At 43.8% G+C, this 26,988-nt stretch overlaps 1 protein-coding gene across 3 annotated transcripts in view; it reads left to right on the top strand.

Annotated features, from left to right (window-relative positions):
* Nucleotides 1–26,988, top strand: part of LOC145358793 (CUGBP Elav-like family member 4) — a 484,168-nt gene that overhangs the window by 22,219 nt on the left and 434,961 nt on the right. For all 3 annotated transcript variants that reach the window (XM_080213087.1, XM_080213088.1, XM_080213086.1), the window contains exon 2: nt 16,977–17,059. In XM_080213087.1, the coding sequence (XP_080069213.1) occupies nt 16,977–17,059 (83 nt within the window). The remainder of the gene's footprint in view (nt 1–16,976; nt 17,060–26,988) is intronic.

Raw genomic sequence — 26,988 nt, 5'->3', positions numbered from 1 at the left:
CCTTGGGTCCCTTTTTCGTTCTTTGCATTTGTTGGTGAATCTTTTCTCCTTTTCAGGCATTTCCTCAGGATTGAGGATGATTTTGCTTCTGCTCTGAGTTGATGAGTTCTAAGTGTGTGTGATCTGTGGACATGTGTAGGGTAGGAGGTGCTTGAAGGGATGGGTAGTTGGGTTGTTTAGAGGTTTTGTGTGCTCTCTCTTCCTCAACTTCCTCTGTGTGCTCCCAATGAAGCCTTTCCATGTGCTTGGTGCCTTCCAGAATCTACCTTCTCCAATTGAATTGGTCACAACTCACCATGAGTCGGTGATGGCTAACCTTTCCAGAAGTGCTTTGAGGACATTCTTAAGGCTTTCCCACTATCCTCCTGGGAATCTTCTGCTGAGTTCCAAGTAGGTGTATTGCCTCCAGTGATTCCGGTGTTAAACATATGAAAAAAATGTCCCAGCCAACGGAGCTGATATTGAGTGATTAGAGCCTCAATGGGGGGCATGTTGGCTTGGGAGAGGAATTGCTGATGGCCCTACCTTCCTCGCCACTGGATCGGGAGGATTTTGCAAAAGTTGGTGGTGCATCTCCAATGCTCTGAAGTTCTTGCTGAAAGTTGTCTATATTTCCAAAGCATCTAGGAATGTGGGGATCCTTTGCTGCCTGGTAAACCATGTCCTTTGCCTCAGGTTTGTGATCCTGACTCTCAAGTGCTCTTCTTCCCTGAGCTGCCACATTGGAGGTGGTGGTGAATTTCAAGACGAGTGTTGATAGATTCTAATGTTACAAACATGTGCAGGTTTCACTCTCTGCATATGTACAATATGAAATGAAGACTACACAGTATTTTGTCAGCTCATATCACTCATATATTTGGGCAGCATGGTGCCATAGTGGTTAGCACTGCTGTCTCATAGCGCCAGGGTCTCGAGTTCAATTCTGGCCTTGGGTCACTGTCTGTGTGAAGTTTACACCCTCTCCCGGTGTCTGTGTGGGTTTCCTCCAGGTGCTCTGGTTTCCCCCCACAGTCCAAAGATGTGGGGGTTAGGTCAATTAGCCCATGCTAAATTGACCCTAGTGTCCAGGAGATTAGCAGGGTAAATATGTGGGGTTGTGGGTATAGGGCCTGGGTGGAATTATTGTCAATTCAGACTTGATGGGCTGACTGGTCTCCTTCTGCACTGGAGGGCTTCTATTCTATTCTTTTCATATCCTTAGAGAGAGAGTTACAGCATAATTGGCCCATTAAGTCTACATTTTGATTTATTCCTGTTTATTTTTGAGATTGCAGTTAATGTGGAACATTTGCAGGCCTTTCTATTGTAGCTAATCAACCCAACACTTCCAGAATGAACAACATTGTAACTTCTTGTAAGCTCTACAAATGTGCTGTTGAATGAAAGGGGCCAATTTGTCCCATTTGCAATTGGCTCCCCATTTTACACACCGAGTCCGGTGGGATGGGCCCCTGAATGTGAAGAGAAAAGGGATTAGTGGGATGATTGTTTTCCCAGCCAAATGCAGTGGGACAAATGTCTCCAACCAGCCTGTTGGAAAGAACCATTGGAACTTACCGTGCTGAGCAAGACTATTTCCCATGTTAAGTTCACTAATGTACACCAAAACTAATCTTCCTGCTCTCCTTTCTCCCCAGAGCCCTGGACAACATGGTGGCACTGCTGCCTCACAGCGCCAAGGACCTGGCTTGGGTCACTGTCTGTGTGGAGTTTGCACGTTCTCCCCCTGTTTGTTTGGGTTTCCCCTGGGTGCTCCGGTTTCCTCCTACAGTCCAAAGACGTGCTGGTTAGGTTCAATGGCCATGCTAAATTCTCCCACGGGTGCCAGAGTGTGGCGACTAGGAGATTTTCACAGTAACTTCATTGCAGTGTTAATGTAAGCTTACTTGTGACACTGATAAATAAACATTAATCTCTCTCTCTCTCTCTCTCTTTTTCCCCCTTTGCTTGAAATATTTATCCGATATCTCTGGAATGACGCAATGGTCTCTGGCTCAAACTCCCTTTGGCAAAGCATTCTGAGCTCTGACAACCTTCAGTGTGGGGAAGTCTCTTGTTTTAAATTGATGACCTTTCATTGATGACTTCCCAGCCAGAGGAAATGTCTTTCCCTATACTCCATTGAAATCATAATTTTAAAGATGCCTCTTAAATCTCCCCATGTCTTCTCTGCTTCAGTGGAAATTGTTCCGGTATATTGAGTTGTTCCTCGTAAGTATATAGTTTCCCATTTCTGTTATCATCTTGCTGAGTCTATGTTGGAGTATATCAGTGGCTTTAATGTCTTTTTTAATGGGTGCCAAAAACTGCTTACAATATTTTATCCGTGGCCTAATCAGTGCTCTATTTAAAAGGATCATTATTTCCTTACTCTCAGTCATAATTTCTTAAAACCAGAGCCAAATTTAGGCAGTTTCAAAGATTTTGTTGGGGGCTTGCATTCAAGAGGAACTGGACAGACTCTCATTTGGTACATTCAGAGGCAAACTAGATAACGCCCTGACTTAATGAAGAACGAGTGTTTGTAAGTCAGAAATCACACCCAGGCTCTGGATGATGGAGGGTAATGTGTGATCTGGAAGATGTTTCCTTCTGTCAGAACATTCTCTGAGACTGGTGGAATCACAGAACCTCAGCATGGATTAAATAGAAGCACAGGTCTCTGAGATGGAAGGTGATAAAGTGAAACAACTCAACCTCTGTATTATTCACAAAATGGGAAGATAGTGAACAGTTTAAGGATATAATCTGTCTTGGTTAAGGGCCATTGATCTACTGCCATCTTGAAGGTCAGTCTAAAGAATGTCATAGCAAAGAGTAAAGGATGTTGGTTTGCCCCTGCACCTGATGCAACAAGTTTTTCATTTTCATCCATATTAAGTTCAAGCCGTGAATTTCTCGCAGAAATAACCAGGTCCAGTGTTTCTGTTCAATAGTTATGTTTTGATAGGACCCTATCTGAGTGCCAAATTCTCCGTTCTCACTGGCAGTGGCAGCAGGGCAAATGGGAATCCCGGCCATAGTCATTTTTGTGGAGAATTGTGGTTATTGTTTGTGTGTGGGGGGGTGGGGTTGCTGTGTGCAAGTTGACTGCTGCATCTCCTGCAATTGCAACAGTCACTGCAAGAATAATGCATTTGCAGTAATGAGCTTTGAGATGTCGGGTGGCTGTGAAAAGTGCTATATAAATACAAATCTTTCCTCTTTTTTGCTAAATGAGACAATAACTTATTAAGGGCTTTAAAATTGTAAAACATTCTAAAGTGCATCACAGGACATAATTGACAATGTATCACAGGAGCAGATATGACGGAAGTAGGTTTTAAGGTTCACCTTAGAGAAAATGAGAGCGAGGCTTAGGGATGTATTCCAGAACTTAGGGCATTGGCAATCATGCCTTCAGTGCCAATGATGAAGCAGTGAGCGTGACACCAGAATTGGGACCAAAGTGCAGAAATCTTGGAGGGTAAAGGCCATCACCATGGTAAACCCTGTGGGAAACTTGGTTCCTGTGGAATTTTTAATGATGACTGTTCTCCTTAAGAAGTCCTCCTTTAATAAAGCAATCCTTACAAATGGACTAAAATGGATTGCTATTAGTTTGAGTTTCAGTATCTTAAGAGGATTTGCTTAATAGATAAGTGGACAAAGTCACAAGACACCATAATCAATTTTTATGACAGAAATACCCATTGAAATAATAAGCTTTTATTATAAAAAAAATCACAGATCAGAACAATAAACTTCAGACATAAGGAAAAAGTAAGCAAAATACTGTGGATGCTGGAATCTGAAACAAAAACATAAAATGCTGGAAAATCTCAGCAGGTCTGACAGCATCTGTGGGGAGAGAATGGAGCCAACGTTTCGAGTCTAGATGACCCTTCATCAGGGTGCTGTTGAAGGATCATATAGACTCAGCATTGGCTCTACAGATGCTGTCAGACCTGCTGAGATTTTCCAGCATTTTCTTCTTTTGTCAAAGCTATGGAAAATTGAACAAAAAGCAGGGAGGGATTTTCCTCCCATTCCACAGTGTGACGTCAAGAGGCGGTGCACTGCTCGCTGGTGCCAAGATCCTATCGTCCATTCAAACGTCTGATGGCAGCAGGGAAGAAGCTGTTCTTGAGTCAGTTGGTACGTAACCTCAGACTTTTGCATCATTTTCCCAATGGAAATTGGGCTTCGTTCATAACTGTTTCTTGGGGCCTTGGGCAGAGCAGGAGCCTTACCAAGCTGTGAAACAACCAAAAATAATTTTTTCTATGGTGCATCTGTAAAAGTTGGTGAGAGTCATAGTGGACATGCCAAATTTCCCTAGTCTTCTGGGAAAGTAGAGGCATTGGTGGGCTTTCTTAAATGTAGCATCGGCATGGGGGATCAGGACAGGTTTTTGGTGATCTGTACACCTAAAAATGTGGAGTTCTTGACCATTTCTACATTTGTCCTCATTGACGTAGACAGGGGCATTTCTTCCACTGCGTGTGCTGAAGTCAGTGACTATCTCTTTTTTTAGTTTTGTTGATATTGACATTGAGGCTAAGCTTTTTGTGAAAATATAAATGTGCTTTTGTGATGGAGGGGGTCCTCCCCCACCCCTAACTCCCTTACCCTTACCCCTACCCCTCAGCTCAGGCTGTATCTGAGAGAAAATTTTTGGCCGTGTATCTTTCATCACTGCAGAAGGTCACTTAGACCAGAACAATGAGGAGGGGACAACATAAAAGGTCAACAACAGCAGGGTCAGGGGTGGTGCATCCTCCCACCCTGTCAAACATCTGTCAAAGTTATCGTGACAGAAGAGCTGAAGCTCCAAGGAAATTCCTGCTGCGTGAATCAGAAGTGAAGATCATGTTTTAAGCCCCCAATTTCAGGGACTGGGGTAGGATTTGGGATTTGACTTGAATAGGCTGAGTCCCCACTCTTCTTTGTGTCGAGTGGGGAGTGGTACAGAATATATATCAATAAACGCACTCCTGTCTGCTCTCCCACATTCTCCCCTCCATAAAGACAAAGTCATTCAAAACTCTGGACTGCATCCAGTCTGTCAAACAAACTTCTCTGGATCAGGGCACATCTCAAAAAGGTATCACCTGAAACTTTCCTTGTTGTATGATGTTTGAACTGTGCTGTTTACTCATTGTAGTTTGCTTTTGTTACCATGAGGACACAATGCTCCTTTACTGATCATTCACTGTATCCATATCAATCCTTGCCATAAGGAAGTCCCTGATTTTGTATTCAAAGTTGAAAGTCCCTCTATCAATAGAACGAAGGAGATTGTCATCAACTTCAGAAAGCGCAGTGGAGAACATGCCCCTGTCTACATCAATGGGGACAAAGTAGAAAGGTCAAGAACTTCAGGTTCTTAGGTGTCCAGATCACCAACAACCTGTCCTGGTCCCTCCATGCTGACACTATAAGAAAGTCAACCAGAAGACTGAGAAAATTTGGCATGTCTGCTACAACTCTCACCAACTATTATAGGTGCACCATAGAAAACATTCTTTCTGATTGTATCACAGTGTGGTATGGCTCCTGCTCTGCCCAAGACTGCAAGAAACTACAAAGGGGTATGAATGAGGCTCAGTCTATCATACAAACCAGCCTCCCATCCTTTGACTCTGTCTCTACTTCCCACTGCCTTGGAAAAGCAGCCAGAATAATCAATGACCCCACTCACCCCGGATATACTGATTCCAGGGCTGGCATGCCAGTAAAATTCTGGTTATTCTTTTCCACCTCTTCTGTTGGGAAAAGGACACAAGTCTGAGGTCACGTACCAACCTACTCAAGAACAGCTTCTTCCCTGCTGCTATCAGACTTTTGAATGGACTTATCTTGCATTAAGTTGATCTTTCTCTACGCCCTAGCTATGACTGTAACACTATATTCTGCATTCTCTCCTTTCCTTCTCTATGAACAGTGTTTTGTCTGTATAGTGCGCAAGAAACAATACTTTTCACTGTATGTTAATACATGTGACAATAATAAATCAAATCAAATGAAAAAAAGCTTCTTCCCTGCTGCCATCAGACTTTTGAATGGACCTACCTTCCATTAAGTTGATCTTTCTCTGCACCCTAGCTATAGCTATAACACTACATTCTGCACTCTCTCCTTTCCTTCTCTATGAATGGTATGCTTTGTCTGTATAGAGTGCAAGAAACAATACTTTTCACTGTATACTAATACACGTGGCAATAATAAACCAAATCAATAACCCAAAACCGAGAGAGTTGGAAACCAGGACCCTTCTGGTTATTAATGGCTGAGTTTCTCACTAGTTGAATTCACCAAATAGTCACAGGAGCCTCAAATTTAATGTTATTTTCATGTTTGTTGTCTTTTCAAAACTTCTTCAAGGTTTCATTATTTTTGAGATGTTGGAAGGAAGAAAAAAACATTTGAATCTGGGATCAGGCAGCATGAAATTGCTTTTCTCACCAGTCTGTCTAACCTGTCCCTCTCTGGGGTGATGTGTGAGCCAACTAACTCCAAGCTGCGGCTCATCTCCTCTCAACTTCCAGAGTCCTCTCCCGAGACTTTAATACATCTTGTATTTTATGAGTATCTGTTACCATGCCATAGGTTAAAAGGTTAATTTGATCCTCAACTCCACTTAGTTCTTTTAGTAAAAGCCACTTAGTCATTTAGCAATAGTTTAGGTCTTTTGCAGTATGTTGTAAAATCACTTCAGATTGCCTTGTTCTTGTAAAAAGCTTTTAGCACCTTATTGTAAAAACAATTTTACATTTGCTTGTAGCCTTTTTGTCTGTCTCCATTAGTTTACAGCCTAATCATTCATTCTGCTGTGGGGTGTCTTAAGGCTGGTACTAAACGATCTGATTTTTCTTTAGCCTCTAGTAATCCATATGCTCTTAATCTCCTGTTGTGGGTGATTTAGGATTTGTTATGCTTCTTTCATTTTAATTTTGACTGTTCTGCACAGGCAATGCTTTCATGATTACAGTGTCCGGTTCTAGGGCGCTAAGGGACAAGGAGTTCAAGGAGGAAGAACAGGAGATTAACTCCAAACTTCAAAGGACTGAGTTGCAAGCAGCAGTTGAAGTTGGTTGGCACTGCCGTCTTGCAGTGCCAGGGAGCCAGGTTCAATTCTGGCCTCGGGTCACCATCTGTGTGGAGTTTGCATGTCCTCCTCATGTCTGTGTGGGCTTCCTCCGGGCGCTCCGGTTTCCTTCCACACTCCAAAGATGTGCAGGTTAGGTTGATTGGCTGTGCTAAATTGTCCCTTTAATGTCAGTAGGATTAAGGTAAAGATCTGGAATCATGAGCTTTTGGAGCTCAAAGCTCGTGATTTCAAATAAACCTGTTGGACTTTAACCTGGGGTTGTGAGGCTTCTTATTGTGCCCACCCGAGTTCAACACTGGCGTCTCCACATCATCGGCAGGATTAGCAGGGTAAATACTTGGGGTTACAAGGATCGAACCAGGGTGGTATTGTTGTCAGTGCAGGCTCGATGGACCAAATAGCCTCTTTCTACACTGCAGGGATTCTATGATACAAGTGCCCTAGTCTTTCTATCTTGAAAGAATACAATTAAGATGGGTCATAATGAAAGAAATATCGTACAATGTGGAATAAGTAATTGGGAACACCACATTTTGTTATCTTTCACAGGATGTGGTTGTCACTGGTGAGACCACTATTTATTTTTTATTTATTTATTTATTTATTTATTTATTTATTGCCCATCCCTAATTGTCCTCGAGAAGGTGGTGGTGAGCTGCCTCTTGAACCACTGCAGTCAATGACAGTGTGGACGGGGAGGGAGTTCCAGGATTTTGACGCAGTGACAGCGGAGAAATGGCGATTATATTTCCAAGTCAGGATGATGTGTGGCTTTGAGGGGAATTTGAAGGTGGGGGTGTTTAGATGCATCAGCTGCCCTTCTAGATGGACTTGGGAGATGTTAGCCACTGAAGTCAACGGCTTAATTCATCCTGTCCCGGCACAGAGTAGGCAGTACCTTCAGCTGCTGAGCTATTAGGAAAAGCTTAAATCTTTGACAAAAAATCGTTAAGCTCTGAAAGGAAAACCTATAAAACTTGGAAAAGAAAAGCACCAGTAAAACTTGTCCAATCTGGTCTGTATGCCTTCAGATGGACACATTATTACTGGTGCCACAATTATCGATTTTCTTTATTGGGATTTAAAAAAAAAATTGAATTGGGTTTTCCTTAATTTGCTGCCTTATATGGAATAGTGGCAACTTGCATTTAAATAGCGCCTTCTCAAGGTGCTACATATAGGAGAGCATGGACATGGTGCACAGTTAGCACTACTGCCTCACAGCACCAGGGACCTGGATTCGATTCCTGGATTGGGTCACTGTCTATGTGGAGTGTGCACATTCTCCCTGTGTCTGCGGAGGTTTCCTCCGGGTGCTCTGGTTTCCTCTCACAGTCCAAAGATGTGAGAGTTAGGTGGATTGGTCGTGTTAAATTGCCCCTTAGTGTCAGGGAGACTAGCTAAAGTAATTGCATGGGGATAGTGCCTGGATGGGATAGTAGTGGTTGCAGACTCTGGCCTCCCTTCTGCACTGTGGGATTCTACTTTGAGTAGGAACTGAAGAGCTATGAAAGGTGGCAGATCAGCCATGTCAAGGTGGGGAGACAAGTTAAGGAGACTAAAGGAAGAAGCTTCACATCATGAAACACTTTGCCAACAAAAATAGGGAAGGAGGATGCAAAGGAGGTCAGAGTCAGGATTGTAAGCTGTGAGCTTCAAAGTGAACCATGCAAATCAGTGGTTCCCAAGTTGAACTTGATGCCTGTGCTACATTACCTGTTCTCAGTTGGGACACCAGGAGAGGAAATTAGCCAAGTGCCCCATCCCCAATCGCTCTTGTGTTCCAAAACTCCAGTACCAAAATGCAAGGGTGTGAGTGTTGGGTGAGGACCAGATTGGCTTCCAGCCAAACAACCTCTCCTACCCATTATCCAGGCTCCCCTGTGAGGGAGCGATTGTAATTACTGGTGTCCGTGAGCCTGTATTGCAGCATGTCAGGGTCGTCAGGATAGGGGAGCAAAAAGACTTTGTTAGCTGGGGAATTGGGGGGGGTGCGGTGCGTGGAGGTGAGTGGTGTAATAAATGAACTGTTGCCACTTTCATTACACAGCTGGTGGTCGTTGCTCAGTCAGTGCCCTGTATTGGAAATTACTGGACTAAGCAGATCTTGAATTAGCATTCAGGGTGTGATTTGAGTGTGTTAAAAGGTCAATAACCTTCGTCTAATAACCCACCTTCATTAGTGTTCTGCTTTAGTGCTAATAGTCATTACTTGTCTGCTACGGTGAGGAATTGGGTTCAAAGGTCAGCATGTCTTACTTTGGCAGAGCAGCTTGGTTCCCCCCGCCCACCCATGCACCTCTCCAACGCCCCACCACCCATCCACCCCCAATCCCCCGGACAGAATCAATATGGCTGTAATTTATCAATCATGGTGATTGCCAGAAGAATGAGCTTCATCAAGCAGCGTTTTGTTCATTTTATTTCAATTTGGTTGAAGATTAAAAGCAGTCCAATTCTGGATTTGATTTAAAAACTCTGTTGTACTCTCTTGTGCTTATATATAGGAGAGAGTCTACAGCTAGGAGTGAAATATTACTCTTACTATAACCACTGTCATATGATACATGAACCAAAACAGGTAGGTCTGCAGTAGCCCAGGTGCCTGTTAACGATTAACTAACCAGCCAGGCTCACCAGTGTGACCCTAGTGGGTTCCAGTTGTAATTGGGGTTAGACTTGATTCTGACAGCAGCAGGGAAGAAACCTGTACATGACAGTTTCTTGGTACCCGACCTCAGACTTTTTCCACCTGACAGAAGAAGGTGGAACAGACAATGTCAGGATCCTTGGTAATGCTGGCTGCTTTTGAGGCAGCAGGAAGTGTAGACAGAGTCAATGGATGGGAGGCTGGTTTGTGTGATGGCTTGGGCTACATTCACAACCTTTTGTAGTTTCTTGCAGTCTTCTAGCCTTGGATGGGTGACTGTGTGCACATTTGCCCTGTATCTGCGTGCGTTTCCTCCAGTTGTCTGGTTTCTTCCCACACCAAAGATGTGTGGGTTAGGTTGATTGGCCATGCTAAATTGCCCCTTCGTTTCAGGGGGACTAGCAGGGTAAATATTGGGAAAGGGCCTGGGTGGGATTGTTGCTGGTGCACACTCAATGTAGGCCTTCTGTGATTCTTCTTCTATGATACTCCACTTTGGAGAACTTGTACTGTCAACACGCCATGGGATAGAGTTGGTCTTGGCTGGAGGTGTGGTGGGAAGCCTATCAGGCTACTGACATGTCTAAGCTCCCTGGCTATTGGCAAGCGTGCTGTTTCTCTAAGGGGTGAGAGTGCACTCTGCATCAAACAAGCAGAATCACTCTCCCTCTGAGGATTTCAATTTCTCTCTGTGGTAAAGGGTTTCTGCGCGTGCCAGTACAATAAACGCAAAATACTGCGGATGTTGGAAATCTGAAATAAAAACAGGAAACACTGGGAAGATTCAGTATCTTCCCAGTGACACTGAGGAAGTGTCTGGCAGAGTTTGTGGAGGGAGAGAGAAACAGAATTAACATTTCTAGTCTGCGTGACTCTCCTTCAGAGCCTGAGAGGGGCAGAAATGTTAACTCTGCCTGTGTCGGGTACTGAGCTGTTCCAAAGAAATGAATGCATCAGTTTTATCACCTTATGACTTTTATTGTCCCACCTCTTACTGATAACACATTAAAAATCTCAAACAGCTGATCAGAGTCCAATGTTTAAATTCAGGGGATGTAAAGAGAGAGACCGTTCCACTTGTGTGCACATTCTACGCCTTTTCCCCCTGTTTTCCTAATATAACAATATAAACCAGTGCTGGTCTTCGGTTATCCTTGATATAAGTTGGCAACTATCTGGTGTCCTGTGTGTATCTTGATGCTAACTGTCTGCTGTCCTTCATGATTCACAATGCAGACTGTCTGTTACCCTGTGAGAAATTCACTGCCAGCTCTCTGTTGCCCTTCGTAGCTGGTGTCCTGTGTGTAACTCATTACCAGACTCTGGTGACCTGTGCATTAAAGACTAACAAACATCTAGTGCACTGCATATGAGTCAGTGGCAGCATCTGGTGCCCTACTGCGTGTAACACACTGCCAGCCATCTGGTGTCTTGTGTATAACTCTCTTGCCCTGTGTAACTCATTGCCAGCTATCCAATGCCCTGTGCATGACTTACTGCCAACCATCTGTTGTTCTGCATATACTACACTACCAGTCATCTAGTGCCTGTGCAACTGATAGCCAGCTGTCTAGAGCCCTGTGTCTAACTCTCTGCCAGTTCTCTAATACCATTTGCATAACTTGTTGCCAGTTTGCCAATGCCCTGTGTATGATTGCTTGCCAGTGTGTGATTGCCTTGCATTTAACTCAATGCCAGTACTTCAATGCCCTGTGTATAAGTCATGCCAGTTCTCTCGTTTCCTGCATACAACTCACTGCTAGCCTTCTGCTATCCAAATCCAAAGTTCAGCACCAGTCAACTGTGTTCTTGTGTTGCACCTGTTAGCTCACCACCATCTTAGGCAATAGGCACATTCCTGGCTGCCTCTATGTGCATGGTAGGTAACAGGTTTGAAGTAAAGATAGCAGCTGCAGTAGCTCACCATTGTGGACTGGTCCACAGAGGCAAGGCAGAGCCTTGGTCTTGGCTGAAGGACACTGAAATCAGTCTCCAGGATTGACAGACCTTGAAGGTTGAAAGTCAGGATCGTAATCATAGTTCAAACATAAAAACCTAAGAAGTAGGAGCAGGAGTAGCTGTACAACCCTTTGGGTATCCACTGGCATTCAGTAAGATCTTGGATGATCTACCTCAACTCCAATCTCTCCAATCCTCACACCCTTTGACTCTGTTAGCATTTATCCATCTCCAGGATTGGATATCTTCAATGACTGAACATCCACATCCGCACCTGGTGCAGAAACTTCAAAAGATTTGTAACCATTTGAATGAATAAATTTCTTCCAATCCTTTGTTCTGAGTTATAGCACGTGAGGAAATGTGGCAATGTATGTGCACGGCAAGGTCCAACAATTGACCGCAAGAAACTACAAAGGGTCATGAACAAAGCCCATTCGATAACTCAACCAATCTCTCATCCATTGACTCTGTCTACACTTCCTGCTGCCTCGGAAAAGCAGCCAACGTACCCCACGCACCCCGGACATTGTCTCTTCCGTCGGGAAAAAGATACAAAAGTCTGAGGTCATGTACCAACCGACTCAAGAACAGCTTCTTCTCTGCTGCTGTGATCAGACTTCTGAATGGACCTATCTGATGGACCTAAGTTGATTTTTCTTTACAACCTAGCTGTGACTGTAACACTATATTCTGCGTTCTCCTTTCTTTCACTATGAATGGGATGCTTTGTTGTATAGCATTGTATAACCTCAGATACTGAAGCAGTCCATGTTTAAATGCAACATGGACTGGACAATATCCAGGCTTGGGCTGACAAGTAGCAAGTAACATTCGCACAACACAAATGCCAGGCAATGACCATCACCAATAAGAGACACTCTCTCACCACCGCCCTTTAACATTCAGTAGTGTAACCATCACTGAATCCCCCACTGTCAACATCCTTGGGGTTACCATTAACCAGAAACTCAACTGGACTCACTACATTAAACACAATGGCTGTAAGAGCAGGTCAAAGGCTAGGAATACTGCAGTGAGTAACTCACCTCCTGATTTCCCAGTGCTTATCCTCCATCTACAAGGCACAAGTCAGGAGTGTGATGGAATACTGCCCGCTTGCCTGGATGGGTGCAGCTTCAACAACACTCAAGAAGCTTGACACCATCCAGGACAAAGCAGTCTGCTTGATTGGCACCACATCTACACCCTCCACCACTGACGTTCAGTAGCAGCAGTGAGTACTAGCTACAAGATGCATTGCAGCAATTCACCAAAGATCCTTAGACAGCACCTTCCAAACCCACGACCACTTCCATCTAGAAGGACAAGAGCAGCGGATAAATGGGAACACCACCACCTGCAAGTTCCCCTCCAAGCCACTCACCATCCTGACTTGGAAATATATTGCCGTTCCTTCGCAGTCACAGGGTCAAAATCCTGGAATTCCCTCCCTAACGGCACTGTGGGTCAACCCACAGCACGTGGACTGCAGCGATTCAAGAAGGCAGTTCACCACCACCTTCTCGAGGGCAACTAGGGATGGGCAATAAATGCTGGCCAGTCAGTGACACCCATGTCCTATAAATGAATTTTTAAAGAAAAGTGCGCAAGAAACAATACTTTTCACTGGAGACTAATACATGTGATAATAAATCAAACCAAATTCAATTCAATAAGTGACTTGATCATCCATTTTAGGTTGTTGCCCAGACAACACTCCTGCTCTTCTTCGTGTAATGCCATGGGCGAGCAGGGACTCAAAAGAAATGAGAGAACTGGCAGTGAATTGCACACAGGGCATTGGAGAACTGGCATTGAGTTAAATTCAAGGCAATCACACACTGGCAATCAGCCATACACAAGGGCATTAGCAAACTGGCAACAAGCTGTACAAACGGTATTAGAGGACTGGCAGAGAGTTACACGCAGGGCACTAGACAGCTGGCTATCAGTTGCACAGGGACTAGATGGCTGGTAGGATATTATATGTAGAACAACAGATGGTCTAAAAGACTGCACCTCTGACTGTGTGCAGAGCTCACTCGCTCAGTACTGCACTGGAGTGTCGGTATAGGTTACGCACTGAAGCCTCTGGAATTGGGCATTGAACCTTCCAAATCAAGAGGCCAGAGCCCTACCACTGAGTCAAGGCTGAACACTTGCAATTTTGAGGCACAGTTATGAACAATGTTTAATTTTCAGTATGTTATATATTTATATGTTCGTATTAGACAAGGTAAAAATGGATTCAATTTAATTTAGGTTTTCATAGAATCCCTATTGTGTAGAAAGAGGCCATTTGGCCCATCAAGTCTGCACTGACTACAATCCCACCCAGGTTCTATTCCCATAATCCCACATATTTACTCTGCTAATCCCTGGACACTAGGGTCAATTTAGCATGGCCAATCCACCTAACCTGCACATCTTTGGAGTGTGGGAGGAAACCGGAGCACCCGGAGGAAACCTATGCAGACACAGGGACAATGTGCAAACTCCACATAGACAGTGACCAGAGGCTGGAATCGAACCCGGGTCTCTGCCGCTGTGAGACAGCAGTGCTAACCATTGTGCCACTCTTTGTTAATGTTTTGCTTATGAACCTTGATGCCTGGGGGTTTGGATCACTAAAGGTTTCAGAAAGACAGGGCTATTGGGACTGTAGTTAACTGAATAAGCAGTTATTGGACTCAGTAAAGTGATCAGTTTAGCAGAGGTGCTTCTTGAAGACTGAGTTTAGGAACTCTCTGTAGTTGGGAAAAAAAAACACCAAGTTTCAAATATGGTCTGGGGTGTGTTGGAGAGAGGTACAAGTCGGGTGAAAATGTTCAGGAGTTCACCGGAAGAAAATTGTATGCAACTGTGCCAGTCTCAAGCGAGAAGCCTTAGTGTTAAGTGACTGGTAATGCTTCACTGGTTTAAATGTCTGTAATGATATTGCTGTGATAGAGGAATAGAAGGAATTTGAATCATCTCTCTTGCGAATGTATTGAGATCATTTTAAACCTTCTTGTCTAGTGTAATATAATCGATTTTTATTTTTTAAATAAATATTTTATTCTTTGTATTAAAATTTCACTAGCAGATTCATGTGAATTTGTTCAATAACTTTCCCCCATGGTTTCTTTAAAAAAAGGGAGGATCTATCAAAGCAGGTTTTGCTCTGGGGCCTGATTTCTTCACTATGCTCACTGTGATCATAACAAAGTCAACTGATACAGAGAGGGAAATGTGGGGGATGTTGTTTTTGGACACCTGTAGTTTTCTAGATGACTCAAGTGCAATGTGCAGAATATATCAGACCAGGAGCAGGCCATTCAGCCCATTGAGTCAGTTCCACCATTCAATGAAATCATGATTGATCTGATCTGATAATCCTCAGCTCCACTTTCCCAGCTTATCCCCATAACCCTTGATGCCCCTACTGATTACAAATCTGTCTCAGTGTTGAGATGTCTCTATAGCCCTTTGTACTAATGAATTCCACAGATTCTATACTCTAAGAGAAAAAAAATCCTCCTCGTTTCTCTCGTGAATGATGTGGAGATGCCAGCGTTGGACTGGGGTGGGCACAGTAAAAAGTTTCACAACCCCAGGTTAAAGTCCAATAGGTTTATTTGGTAGCACGAGCTTTCGGAGCACCACCCCTTCGTCAGGTGAATGGATTCGTCCACTCATACCCACTCATCTGATGAAAGAGCAGCACTCAAAGTTCGTGCTACCAAATAAACCTGTTGGACTTTAATCTGGTGCTGTGAGACTTTTTACTGTGCTTCACTCTAAGATTATGTCCTCTGGTCCAAGATTCTCCCACAAGGAGAAACAACCTCCTCGCATCCGCTCTGTCAAATCTGCTGAGAATCCTACATGTCTCTATAAGGTTATGTCTCATTCTTCAAAACTCTGAGTACAGGCCCAATCTGCTCATCCTCTCCTCAAAGGAAATCCCTCTGTACCCGGGATCAGCCGAGTGAGCTTTCTAAGACTGTGAAATACATGGAATTGTGAAATTCCTGGGTGGAAAAGTCTGGAGTTTTTTTTTGTTTCCTTTAAATAAAGAAAATCAACATTCTTTGGAACTCTGTTGCAGTTGAGATAGAGGTAGATGGGTATGATTGTTCTGATCCTATTTGTCATTATATTTCTGAAATAAAGATCGGGGAGTGGATGTTTGATTAATTAAAGTAAGCTAAGTGATGGAAGCTAATGGTAGCATCCTGGAGTATGCCTCATTGCTTTAGGGAGTTAGGCACTGTGATGATACTGTGTTATTTTGATATATTTCATGTAAGGTGGGATTGCTTTAAGAGGGAGTGTTTTGTTACAGGAGTCAATTTGTCTGGGAACCCATGCAGCTCAAATGCTGAGAGCAGAACAATAACTGATTTTAGCTAGGAATATGTTACTTTGTAAAGTTAATGGATCTTTTGTTTATTTAGGTTCTCTTAGGATTTTGGATATGCCGAGTCATGTAAATTTTGATTAGGTTGATGGATGGTCATGTGATTTATGAAAGAAGCTAATCTTGCAGAAAAGACCAGTTTCATTTTCATTTTAAAGTACAAACAGTTGCTGCCTGGACCTGCCAGAAGAAACCAGTCTCTCTCTGTCTCTATCTCTTCCTCCCCCCCTCTCACTCTTTCCCACCCCCCCCCCCGCCAAGGGCTCTCTCCAGATGTTTTCTCAGAGCTCTAGGACTGTTAACCCGAGTCACAAGCATATATCACTGTGTTCTGCTCACTATTTATAAAGAGAGGCTTAAGTCTATAAGAGAAATTTTACTTAATTGGAACAAATAGTAATAGATTAGTAGTTAAGAATTATATCTTGTCATGTTTAAGCATTGTTCACTTGGTAATAGTTAGGCTAATTCATTTGTTATAGTTAAACTGTTAAATAACATGTGTTTTGATAAAAGCTCCCTGGTTTGTTATTAGAATCGTGCCTGGAGTAAAACATTCTATCCTCAAACTAATGTCAAAATAGAAAAATTCTTGGGATCTAGTCTGGCTTCATAAGATACCTTAGGGTTTCTGATCTGGTACCCTAATGGGGACAAAATTCCCAGAATCCTGTGATGAGGTTGCTTTTGCCTCTCCGAGGATTTAGGAGTGCAGATGTGCGGAAGAAGGCAAAGGGTCACAGGAGGTTTCACCTTCTAATGAATGGGCCTAGTGATCTCTCCTTTTCATGTGTTTTTATAATCACAGTCGTAGGGAATGAAATTCTAGTTTGTTTTTTTTTCATACCATATTTCTATTCCTCCAGGCTGTGCCTTCCTTACATACTGTGCAAGAGAATCTGCTGTCAAGGCGCAGAATGCATTACATGAGCAGAAGACATTGCCCGGGGTAAGTGTGGCGCGCTGTTGAATAGATTTATATTATTTCTCGTTTCTTTTGTTGCCATTTGTTTGTTTTGCTGTCTAAACCGGATTCTGACACTCCTTTTTTTTTGTGAAGCAGCTTGTAGGTTAACAGACCTTAACCAGCTCCATCACTTGTTTACAGCCAAGTGTGGCTTGAATATGTATTTTCCTGGAGGCTCCATTGTAATTAATGTAAAGTAGATGTCCCTTAGGGATAATTTTAGTCTGGGTAACTGCAGGAGATTATGATTAAAGGGCTGTTTTGAGGCCAACTGCTTTTGCTTTTTTATTGGCATTTGCAACTTTTCAGTGCCACCAATTTGAGACCAATTTAGTGTCATATGCACAAAAATAAAAGGACCAGTCTCCTTCCTCGTTTGTGGTTTGATTTTGACTCTAACTCCTGGTCAGTGGATGGTTGGATCTAGGTCCCCATAGTCCAATACATTCTCTCCATTGCAAGCAATACAATCTCAATTTTGCTGTTGATGTAGACATTTTTCTGATGTAACCATTTAAGATGGGGATGTTGGTGGGATATTTCCTCTCCGTGAGTTTGTGCATCATTGGAATTCTCACCCCTGGAGAGCTGTGCAGTTGGAGTCACCCAATATGGACTAGGCTGAGATGGTCACATAGCTTTTTGAACAATAGGGCAGTCATGGGGAACGAGCAGGAAAGTGGAGCTGAGCCAAGATCATATTGGTCGTGATCCTATTGAATGGGGCAGTAGGCTGAAGGGGCTGAATGGCCAGCCTTGGCTCCTATTTATTATGTTCTTATTAGTCATTGTAATCCCAAAATCACTGATTGTACACAGTGATATGTGATGTTTGGACAAAGTAATAGGTTACAGGTGTCATAGAGTCATATAGCGCAAAATAGACCTTCTAGCCTATCAAGTCTATACTGATAAGAACTACCACTAAAGGTGTACAATCCCATTTTTTTTGCACTTGTTCCCTATCCATGAATGTTACAAAAATTCAAGTGCTCATTCAAATATTTTTTAAAGGTTTTTGGCCTCCACTAGCTTCTCTTTGTTTTTGCAATGAGAAAATAAGTTTGAGAACCCCAATTTAGCAATTGAGTTGATAATCTGGAATGACACTTCAGTGCGGTACTGAGGGAGTGCTGTACTGTCACCATTCCATCCTTCAGAGAAGACATTAAAGCAAGGAACCATCTATCTGTTCTGGTTGTTGTAGAAAGAGCGCACGCGGGCAATCCGCCTGGTGTCCTCCTCAACATTGATAGGACCGGAGTATCTAAATAAACCAGCTTTGTGTTTCAGCGCTGTTTGTGGGATCTTGCTATGCTTAAAAGACCTGGCAAATCCAATAGAGCAGTTGGGTTGCCTTTCAAAGCAGCTTGTTGTTTGTGAAGATCTTTGTAATGATTCCAAAGGTGGTGGAAACTGTGCTTTGTAACTGTTTTTTGAACGTTCCTTTTGTATGTTGCTTTTAACTGCTTTTTCAAACATATTTAACCAGGTTAGATTTCTGGCAGAATTTAATTCTGTTAGTGGCTTGCTAATTTGTGGACTGGGATGCTGCATATGGGATAATGGGGTATGAATACTTATCAACCGCTTTGCAAACCCCATTCCTGCTTTTCATTGCCAGTCTCAGAAAACAGGTGGTTACTGAAACGTCAAAATGCACTGGGATTGCAGAGTTAATGGTGCAAACTGGAGCTGCAAAAAACAATTTCTGGTTTCTGCTCAAGAGAAGAAAAGCACGGGAATTATCCCCAGTTCCTCTCCTCAATTAACCTACGTCTTAAAACCTCCTTATGTAGCACAGTGTTTAGCACTGCTGCCTCACAGTGCCAGGGACCTGGGTTCAATTCCCGGTTTGGGTAGCTGTCTGTGTGGAGTCTGCACGTTCTCCCCGTGTCTGCATGGGTTTCCTCCGGGTGCTCCGGTTTCCTCCCACAGTCCGAAAGACTGGTTAGGTTCATTGACCATGCTAAATTCTCCCTCAGTGTACCCGAACAGGTGCCAGAGTGTGGCGACTAGGGGATTTTCACAGTAACTTCATTGCAGTGTTAATGTAAGCCGACTTGTAACAATAAGAAACAAACTTTAAACTTTCTTTGACCAAATATTCAGCCACCAGTCCTTGCTTTGCTCAGTTTCAAATTTTCACACTTTGTGTGAAGCGATTTGGGACGTTTTTGCGATGTTAAAAGGACGTGTTGTGTTTTTGTCCTGGAATGTGGGTGGTGGCCTATCCAGAATTGCTCTTGAACTGAGGGGCTTGACAGTCAACATGGAGACCAGACCAGGTAGGAATGGCAGATTTCCTTCCCTAAAGGACAATCGTGAACCAGATGGGTTCTTATGACAATTAACAATTAGCTTTTCAGTTTCAGATTATTAATCCCACAGCTATAGATTGAAGTTTCCTTTGTGATTGGAGACCCTACCTAATATAGTATTGTTGCAAGGCTGTATTCTTCATAGTGCAATGATAAAGCCTGTGCTTACAGTTTGTCGATACCCTATTAGTTAGGTATCTCTCACTATCGTGCTTGCTAAAATGAATCGTAAAGCTCAGTGAGTTCTCCATTATCCCCATTGCTCTGGCTCCACCGAACTCCCAGCTGTAGCTCAGCTATTTGTGAGCACTACACAAAAGGCTGCAGTATTGAGAGAAATGCTGACTGCCTTGTCAGAGGATGGAATATTGAGGTCCTGACTTGCCCCTCACGGGAATGTAAAAGATCTCACGACCCTATTCTGAAGAAGAGCTGAGGTGTTCAGCCTGAGTCCTGCCAACATTTATGCCTCACCCAATATCTAGGTCAACACTTTCAGGATGGCAGCAGGGCCTTCCTGCCATTGGAGTGTTCCTCCTTCAGAACGAACTCTTCAAAATGCAGCCAAAGAAAATACTACAAAACCTACAAACCAAAGAGTGGGTTTAATAAAGAAACACCATTACTCCAAACATGAGGCCTTGTCCTGGCCCACTCCTAGTTCCCCACAACTCGACATAGTCCTTATTTATCGTGAGTAAGCTGACTGTTACATCACTCTAATTGGTTCCGTGGTTTACTGGGTCAGCTGACCCTTGCATCTTGTTCCCATTGGTCTCATTACATTCAATACAAAGTTGTCACCGGCTACATTCTAACACGGAGGAGTAGGCAGCAAACTCATCACTGCCGATACTGGCAGCTCTGTTGTTAATTAACACTTGGGGCTGCCACCATCAGATACTCGAGATACAAAAGGGTCCAGCGGGGCAGTTTTTTCGCAGAGAGTGGTGAATGTCTGGAATGAGCTGCCAGAGTTTGTAGTAGAGGCGGGTACAATTTTATCTTTTATAAAGCATTTAGACATGGGTGTGATGGGTATAGAGGAATATGGGACAAAAGCTGGAACTAGCTTAGGGGTTTAAAAATAAAAGGGTGGCATGGACAAATTGGGCTGAAGGGCCTGTTTTCTATGCTGTAAACCTCTATGACTCATCTGGAGGCAGGACTTCAGCACCTCAGTCAGGTGTAAGTCCCACCTCAGAGAGCCAGTCTCATTGGCTGGGAACTGTCCAGTCTCAGCTCCCCAAAACCCAACTGCTGGGTATCCAGGGCCAAGTAAGTGTGGGGGGGTGGTCTCAGGACAGGCTTAGGGAGTTTGGAGCGGGGATGGGGGGAGTGGTTTTTGGATGTTGGTGGAGAGACCAATAGGGGAGGGGGCATCTATAGAAATGGGGTGAGGGGGGGTGGGGGAAGGTGGGAGGTGGTGCCCAATGTTGGAAGGAGGGTGTTGACCAAGGCTCCCAGTCCCACCCTTGCCTGTCCATCCAAGGCCTGATCAGGGACACTCCCGGCACCTTCCGCCAGCCCCAGAAATTCTCCCATCAGAGGTGGGGGAGGGAAAGGAAAAGGAAAGTCCTACAATGGGAACTGAAGAACAGTTGAGGTTGGGCAAAAAATAGCCCTTAAATGATCAAGTTGAGCAAGGGGGTGGGCAGGCCTGTCCCAGCTGTAAAATCATGGAGAGGTCGGGGGTGGGAACTTGGTGAGGAGACCATCCGATGAATGTTATGACCAGGCCATCCCTACATCCACAGACCTACTGGTAAAATTCAGCCCCTAAAATAATAATTTGGTCATTGTTCTATGGGAGCTTGCTGTGTACAAATTGGCTCCAGTGATTTCTAATTACTGCAGTGACTATAGTTCATTGGCTGGAGTGACCTTTGGGAAATCCTGGGGGTATGTAAATCTTCCTTATCTATTTTCAGCATCCAATTAGCAGCAGCCCTGCCTGAAAACACTCCTAACACAGTGATTAACAATTTAATATTTCCAAATTGCTCTGTCACAGCTCGCCAATGTTGTTAATACATTGTCCTCCTCTGCTGTCAATGTGCTCTCCCCAATAGATCAACAGAATGATCTATGCAGATTAGAGGCCCAAAGCTTCATCTACTGTTTGTGTGGGTGTGTGTGTGGGGGTGTGTCTATGTTTGTATATTGGTGTGTGTGTGTGTGTGTGTGTGTGTGTGTGTGTGTGTGTGTATATATGTGTAGGTGGGTCCTTACCGAACCAGGAAAGTGAGAGGAAGAATATAGAGCTATATACAGCTTCATTTTAACATAATATAAGAAGCTTGGGTGGATCTGTTGCTGTTGAGGTGATCTGACTATGCGGAGATGGACTTATCTCCAATTGCAATTGTGAAGCAGGAATTTTTAAAAATTCATTCATGGAATGTGCATGTTTCCCATCCCCAGTTGCCCTTGAATGGAGAATTAACCATATTACTCTGACTCTGGAGTCACATGTAATCCAGACCAGTTAAGGATGGCAGATTTCCTTCCCTAAAGTGAACCAGATGGATTTTTAACTCAATCAAGGGTAACACTCCAGTGCAGTGCTGAGGGAGTGCTGCATTGTCGAAGGTGCTATATTTCAGATAAGGTATTAAACTGAGTCTTTGCCTGCTCTCTCAGATGGCTGCAAAAGGTCCCATGACACTATTTCAAAGAACAGCAAGGGAGTTATCCTTGTGCCCTCGCCAAGTATTATCTCTCTATCGACATCACAAAAACAGATCAATATTGTGTTGCAGTTTGTGGGATCTTGCTGTGCATAAAATGGCTGACACATTTCCTACATTACAGAGAAAGATAGGAGCAGGAGGAGGCCATTTGGCCCTTCGAAGTGCCGTTCATTATGATCATGGCTGATTGTCCAACTCAATAGACTAATCCTATTTTCTTCCCAAAACGTTTGATCCCATTCACCCCGATTGCTAGATCTAGCTGCCTCTTGAATACATTCAATATTTTGGCCTCCTCTACTTCTGTGGTGATGAATTACAACAGTGACAAGACTTCAAATGTCCTTTATTAGCTGTGTAATAGGTGCTTTGGGACTTCAGATGTCATAGAATGATCAAAACCCTACAATGCAGAAGGAGGCCATTCGACCCATCAAGTCTGCACCAACAACAATCCCACCTGGGCCCTATCCATGTAACCCCACATATTTACCCCACTAATCCCTATTTTCTATGCATCTCAGGACACTAACGAGCAATTTTGCATAGCCATTGCACCTAACCTGTATGTCTTTTGGACTGTGGGAGGAAACTGGAGCAGCTGGAGGAAACCCATGCAGACACGGGGAGAATGTGCTAACTCCACACAGACAGTGGCCCAAGCTGGGAATTGAACCCAGGTCCATGGAGCTGTGAGGCAGCAGTGCTAACCACTGTGCCACAGTTGTGAGAGGTGCTATACAAATACAAGCTTTTATTTCTCATCACTCCCCATCTGAGAGAAAACACCTCAGTGTTCTGATCACCAAAGTTTTGCTTCTTAAATGTTTGCCTTCTACCATTGCCCCAACTTGAAGTCAGTTCCTAGTCTGTGAACGGTGATGGGGTTTTTGTTTTAGATTAAACTCCTTCCTTCCATCGTAGAGAATCAGCTCAGGAAGCTTTGTTCAGGTGTCTGAAGGGACTCTCAAAATGTCCTCTAATTTATTTCTTACAAAGCATTCTAGGACATTTCCAGATATAAATGAACCCCAGAGGCTATGAAACGCCCTTTGCAGGTTTTGGAACTAGACATCATTCCATCATCCCCAAGATTTGAATAAATTATGAGGGTTTTAAAATGGAGGCATCATCCAAGTTATTGTTGTGATATTTCCAGCTGTGGGGAACAAGTCTCCTTTCAGTTACTAACGTGACTCAAAGCATCAGTCCGAGTATACAATAGGAAACCTGCTTCATACTCGCAACAATTATTGTGCTCGGGTTAATGGTCTAAGGAAAATCTACCTGATCCGTGTTGCCCACTATCGACACCAGTCAATGTGTGGCAGCAGTGAGGAAAGCCCCTCCACTCCAGTGCTTTGCCTGTGTGGTGTCTGCGGTCAGTGGGAAAGCTGCCAGACTCCCGTCGAGTGGAGATAGCCTCTCTTGCGGGCCATTTCTTACTTCAGGAGGGCAGCACCTTCATGTGGATCTGCTTGGAAACCCTTTTTGTTTGTTCCATTCATTAGTGAAAAAAAATGAAGAGTCAGTGGGAATGCCTGCGGTCAAAATAACCCACAATTGCCCCAGCACACTTCCATGAAGACAATCCCTTTTGTAGTCAGCTGAATCTACAAAACTAAATGTTTTAGAAAGAATAGATTTTACCTGACGATTCTGATTGTATTGACGTTTCCAAAGATAAAGACCTTGGATTGCTCATCTTAATGATCGAGTTGATCTGTAGTCGAACAGCTCATTCTCAATGCTCTCAGAAAAATCTTGATGAAAATATATTTTACGCAGGGAACAATTCCACAGTGAGCAGCGACACAATGGTTAGCAGCACTGGCTGCCTCACAGTGCCAGGGACCTGGGTTCAACTCCGGCATCTGGTGACTGTCTATGTGAAGATTGCACAGTTTCCCCATGTCTGTGTGGGTTTCCTCTGGGTGCTCCGGTTTCCTCCAACAGTCTGAAAATGGGCGGGTTAGGCCAGGATAAATTGCCCCTTCATGTCAGGGGGATTAGGAGGGTAAATATGTTGGGTTACGAGGATAGGACAGGACCTGGGTGGGATTGTTGTTGGTGCAGGCTCGATGGGCCAAATGGCCTCCTGCACTGTAGATCCTGCGATTCTACAAGTCCTTGGGTAAAATTGAATGGTGGACAGCCCTTGTTTAGTGTGCAGGGAATTTAAAACGGGGATGATTTTTCTCTTTGGAGTTCTGCAGGTGGAAGGGGGGGGGGACAGGGGTGTGGGGGAGGGCCTGGGTACTTTGCCATTCTGCAAGGATCAGGCGTGCATGTTTAGTTGGCGCCCACTGTGTGTAAACAGCTGCCGCTAAGCTATGTGGGCATGAGTGAGGCTACAGGCTGTTGACAGATTGTGATGCTCATGAGTCACACTCACGTGAGTGACATACTGCTCACGGATAAACAAGCACAGGAATCTTCAGGTTCCTTTTATCTCCGTGGCATTGAATACTGATTTGCTTTTTAAAGCCTGTGCTATTCTGGGACATGCAGAGTGAGTCCCAGCGTCATTTCTCTTTAAAGATCCAAGCAGGTGAAGGCACAGGGATTTAATTTTAATAACAATTGTGCTTTTCGCTTATTTTATTTTTGTTGTGTGCACATAGTGAATCTTGACACCATTAAATGGATCCGAGGAATTGCTAAGCCCGGCAGCATAACGTCGCTCAATAATCATTAATGATATACTCATTAAACCTAACTAAATGATGTTCTTGTGTTATACTATTTATAAGGTTCTCAATAATGGAGTGATAAATGAAAAGCAACAAGATTTATTATGGTTGAAAAGAGCATTACTTAAATTTAATGTCCATGTTTCTTTTTATACACTGACTTACAGATGTAAACAGGTCTAACATTTCCTAATTACATTGTTCATGCTAGAATCATTGTATTATAAATATGCTTGCAATCTTTATCTTTTATGTACTGATTGAATTTGCTGTGGATCTAACTAGTTACATAATTATAGAATTGTTGTAATGCATGTTAGTGCACTTAAAATCAGGCAAATGACAGCAGGGGAGACCATTCAGCCCATCATGCCTATGCCATGCTAACCCTTGAGCCTCAATCTCATTCCTTTGCCCTTTTCTGATAAGGGAACACTTTGTGATTCTCAAACTGACGCGTGAGTATAAACTAAGGGTGGAATTTTCTGGCCGTTCATGCCGCCAGGATTTTCCAGTCCTGCTGCAGTGAATGGAGATTTGGCTGAGTGTCAAATTCTTTGTCCTCGCTTGCAGCTGTAATGGAACATGAGTGGCTGGAAAATTCCAGCTCACACATGAAACATGCACTTCATAAACTTGTGCACCACTTGAGAAGGCCATTCAGTCCATCCTGCCAGCACTGGCTCTTTGAAAGAGCAACCCAGTAAGTCCCATGACCCCCTGCGCTTTCCTCATAGCCTGCAAATGTTTTCCCCTCAAGTATTCATCCAATTTTCTTTTGAAAGCTACAATTGAATCATCTTGCCCTTTCAGGCAATGCATTGCAAATCAACAAATACTTTCCATGTGTTACCTCAGGTTCTTTTGCTAAATGTCTTCAGGGAGGCATGCTGGCAAGTGGTTAGCATTGCTGCCTCACGGCGCCAGAATCCAGGTTGTCCAGTTCCCTCCCACAGTCAAAGATCTGTAGGTTAGGTGGATTGGCCATGCTAAATTGCCCCATAATGTCCCAAGATGTATAGGCTAGGGGGCTTTGCCATGGGAAATGTATGAGGTTATGAGATAGGGCGGGAGAAAGGGCTTGGGTAAGTAACTCTATCAGAGAGTATGTCCGGACTGGATGGACCAAATAGCCTCTTCTGCACTGTAGGGATTCTATGATTTAAGTATGTTCTCATGTGGCTAGCTGTCAAATTTTGTTTGATGAAGCTCCTAGGAAGTGGATTGAAATGTTTTACTCTGTTAAAGATTCTGGGCGAGATTCTCTGGCCTGCGCCTGGAGCCTTTCTGGTGGCGACAGGCAGCACACCATTGGCCAGTTGCTGGGATCTTCTGGTCCCCCCCGTTGCTAATGGGATCTCCCATTGACTCCACCTGATTGTTGTCAGGAAACCCTGGGCAGGGGCGCACTGTTAGCGAGAGCAGAAGATCACGCCACTGGCGTCAACAGTTGGAAAGTTCCAGCCGCTATATTGATGCAATTTGTTGCAGTTGTTAATTGTTCAATTATTTAATTGCTGTTTGCTGCACCTTGCTGTGTGCTAAAATGGTTGTCATGTTCACTTCATAACAACTGCACTTCAGAGAAATTTATTAGGAGTGAAGAACTTTGAAATGTCCATGATGTTGCTGCTCCCAACACTAACATCTGCTGTTGTTCCCTATGAAGCCTTAATCAATAGGGTGGCACGGTGCTTGGCACTGCTGCCTCACAGCGCCAGGGTCCCAGGTTCAGTTGGGGCCTCGGGTCACTGTCTTTGTGGAGTCAGCACGTTCTCCCCATGTCTGCGTGGGTTTCCTCCGGGTGCTCCGGTTTCCTCCCGCAGTCCACAGGTGTGTGGGTTAGGTTGATTGGCCATGCTAAAATTGGTCCTAATGTCAGGCGGCCTTTGTAGGGTAAATACATGGGATAATGGGAATTGGGCCTGGGTGGGATTGTGGTTGGAACAGACTCGATGGGCTGAATGGCTTGTTTTGGCACTGTAGGGATTCTATGATTTGGAGAGCTCCGCATCAACCCAAGATTAATAGAGAAGGAAGAACTTGCATTTATATAGCATCTTTCAAGATTCCAGCATATATCAAAGCACGTTACAGCCCATGAAGTTCCTTTGAAATGTAGTCATTGTTGTATCGCAGCCAAGTTTCTCAGATAAACTCTCACCGACAGCAATGTCGTGATGCCTAGATATCTGCTTTAATGA

This window comes from Carcharhinus amblyrhynchos, chromosome 26 (genome assembly GCF_965287045.1).
Source record: "Carcharhinus amblyrhynchos chromosome 26, sCarAmb.v2.hapA, whole genome shotgun sequence".
In the NCBI taxonomy this organism is placed as follows: Eukaryota; Metazoa; Chordata; class Chondrichthyes; order Carcharhiniformes; family Carcharhinidae; genus Carcharhinus; species Carcharhinus amblyrhynchos.
The sequence above is the reverse complement of the archived record's forward strand: the minus strand, read 5'-3'. Positions and strand labels throughout refer to the sequence as shown.